This window comes from Numenius arquata, chromosome 7 (genome assembly GCF_964106895.1).
Source record: "Numenius arquata chromosome 7, bNumArq3.hap1.1, whole genome shotgun sequence".
In the NCBI taxonomy this organism is placed as follows: Eukaryota; Metazoa; Chordata; class Aves; order Charadriiformes; family Scolopacidae; genus Numenius; species Numenius arquata.
In genome coordinates, this window is record NC_133582.1 from 37926395 (window position 1) to 37929064 (window position 2670).

The window sequence follows — 2670 nt, forward strand, 5'->3', positions numbered from 1 at the left end:
TCGGGCCAAGCAGCCTTATTGGCACTAACCCAGGATGTCCTCTTCTAACGTTTTCTAACAGCCCATTTTGTAACAGCTTTTTACCACACATTAGATCTGAAATGTCCCCCGAGCGCCAGGACAGCACTGCCCACGGGGCTGGCAGGATCTGAGCAGGATCTCCATGAAGCCTGCGTATCCATGGTGTTTGATCCCTTACTCAGAGAAACTGTCCGTGGAGAAGAAAGAGTTGACTGTCATATGTGCAAAACTCAGCTCTCGGTAAAAAATGAAATGCGTAGCTTTGATCGAACAACATATGGTTGTTATCTGGCCCTGGGAAGGGCAGATTTGTGTTGCAAATAGACAAACTGATGAATGAGTAGCAAAATTGGAACAGTACCTCTGATCTTCACTGAAGAAGTATACAGGTGTTCAGAAGAGAGGAGGACTTGTAACTCAGAGAGCTGAAAACCACCACGTTTCTCCGTGGATCTCTTCTTCCCACATATTACTAACACGTGCTTGCTTTTAACGGTATGGCTAGCAACTTCTTAAGGACTAGAGCAGCCTCTCTGCCTGACCTTCTTAGCCATTTTTCTCTAGGCTGGAGGGTGTTTGGATAAAGCTACGGGTTACTACAGCTTGTGCCAGCTCTGATATTCCAGGATTATCCCTTGGGCAAGACCTAGCTGGAAAGCCTTGCTGGCTTTTCAGGTGGGCCCTCTCATTCCTACCTTTATCTTAGTCTTTATGTATTCTTTTATTTCTAGAATATGTACAAGGAAGATTTCAGGAACATGATTGAAGAGAACAGGAACAGCAGTGACTCCTCCTCTGCCTTTGCTCACACCACCACCATGAGTGCCATACTTATTACTGCCTACTCAGTCGCCTTTGCTGGAGGTGGGATCGGGTCCATCACAATGTCGTTTGTGCTGGTCAAGATGAACACTCTGTCCATCACCACTACAGCCATCATTAACCTAGTCGTTGTGCACAGCCTCCTCCTCTTCACTGTGCCCTTCCGCCTGCACTACTATGTCAGCAAGAAGTGGGTATTCAGGATGCCATTTTGCAAAATGGTGAGCGCAATGGTGCACATCCACATGTACCTGACCTTCCTATTCTATGTGATCACACTGGTCATCCGGTGGCTCATCTTCTTTCAATGGAAGATCAAGGTGGAGTTCTACAGGAAGCTGCACGCCATTGCAGCAAGCGCTGCTGTGTGGGTCTTCGTCATGGTCTTTGTGGTGCCAGTCTTGTACTTTGAGTACGGACGCTCAGGCTCATATGATAATACAACATGCTTTATGTTCCACAAAGAACTGGAGCAAGGGAGCGTGAAAGCCCTGAACTACACCATAATTGTAGCCGTCGCTTTCATTACTTGTGTCCTCTTGGGCCTGCAGATTTTCATCCTGGTAAAAGTGTCGAGAAAACTTTCCACCTCCTTCTGGTCACACCAAGAGTTCTGGGCCCAGGTGAAAAACTTGATTTTCATCTGCGTCATCATAATTTGCTTCCTTCCCTATCACCTCTTCAGGGTTTACTACATACAGCATGTGAGTGATTTTGACCAGTTAGAAAGCTACAATGAAGTTTTTTTGAGCTTGACTTCCCTCAGCTGTCTGGACCTGCTGTCGTTCGTGCTGAGCGGAAGCCGCCTCTTCAAGCAAATGGTGGGCATGCTCCGCAGCAGGTTGTCTTGCTGCTAGCGTCAAGGTGGACCTGGGCCTGGAAGAGCACGGTCCTGGACAAGCATGGCAAATCCCCTCCTCAGCAAGTCAGGGTGGTCCCTGGAAGCAGCGCAGCAAACTCTCACGGAGCTCTGCACAGCTGATTCCTGAAGTAATGGGGCAAACCACTTCCAGCGTCGCAGGTGGTGAACTGGAGGGTTACCTCTGGGATCTCCTCACCACGCTACCTCGTGAGTTGTGGACGCACCTGCAAGAGAGGGCGGAAAGGGCATGGGCTCTTCCGTCTTACTGTTTTTTACATCGAGGTTTGTGAAGTCAAAGGCACTAGGAGGAGACTCAAGAGAATCTGCAAAGTATGTAGAAACACAAATAGAAAAGCAGTTTTTTCATGGAATAAAGTACAGATTTTTGAACCGTAAAGATCTATATAATTTTCCAGATATATTTTTATTTATTTCCCACAAGGTCTCATAAAAATCAGGGAAGCTATTGTTCCTCCTGAGTAGGTCTGTTCCTTCACTGTAAAGACAAGTGTAACTTTCTAAGTGAATTGAACCATTAAATCAACTCTTTAACACCAAACCAGCAATAAATATTTATTTCTTAAAAGATTTTCTTAAAATCACCTTTTGGAGATGGTATCATTGCAGCAGAAAAGACTTTTGTTCCCTTTCCCACATTATGAAAATGTCTCTAACAACAAAACTTACACGTTGTTACTGAAATGAACATTGTAAGTCCAAACAAAAGCATGTATTTTTATTTACAGAATTATTCAATTAAAAAAAAATATTTAACAGTGATAATAATTTTTTTTAGATCACTCAGACAGCAGTTGTCTTCTCTTAAAAAGTTGAATATTTTTGGTCTCCAAGGTAACAGTGACTCTTTTTCTCCTATGTCGATTTTGTGAAATTCTGAAGTTTATAACTAATTATTCACAACATCTTTATCTTCAAATCAATTCCATAAATTTTGTACCCTGTAC

At 43.9% G+C, this 2670-nt stretch overlaps 1 protein-coding gene across 1 annotated transcript; it reads left to right on the plus strand.

Moving 5' to 3' along the window:
- The first annotated feature begins 755 nt into the window (after positions 1-755).
- LOC141466861 (probable G-protein coupled receptor 141) lies at positions 756-1700 on the plus strand. The gene has a single exon (XM_074150964.1). The coding sequence runs from the start codon at positions 756-758 to the stop codon at positions 1698-1700; it is 945 nt and encodes a 314-aa protein (XP_074007065.1).
- Positions 1701-2670: the final 970 nt, after the last annotated feature.

What these genes read in the sequence shown, in the direction of transcription:
- LOC141466861 (XM_074150964.1), top strand. Translation starts at nt 756, where the DNA reads ATGTACAAGGAAGATTTCAGGAACATGATTGAAGAGAACAGGAACAGC.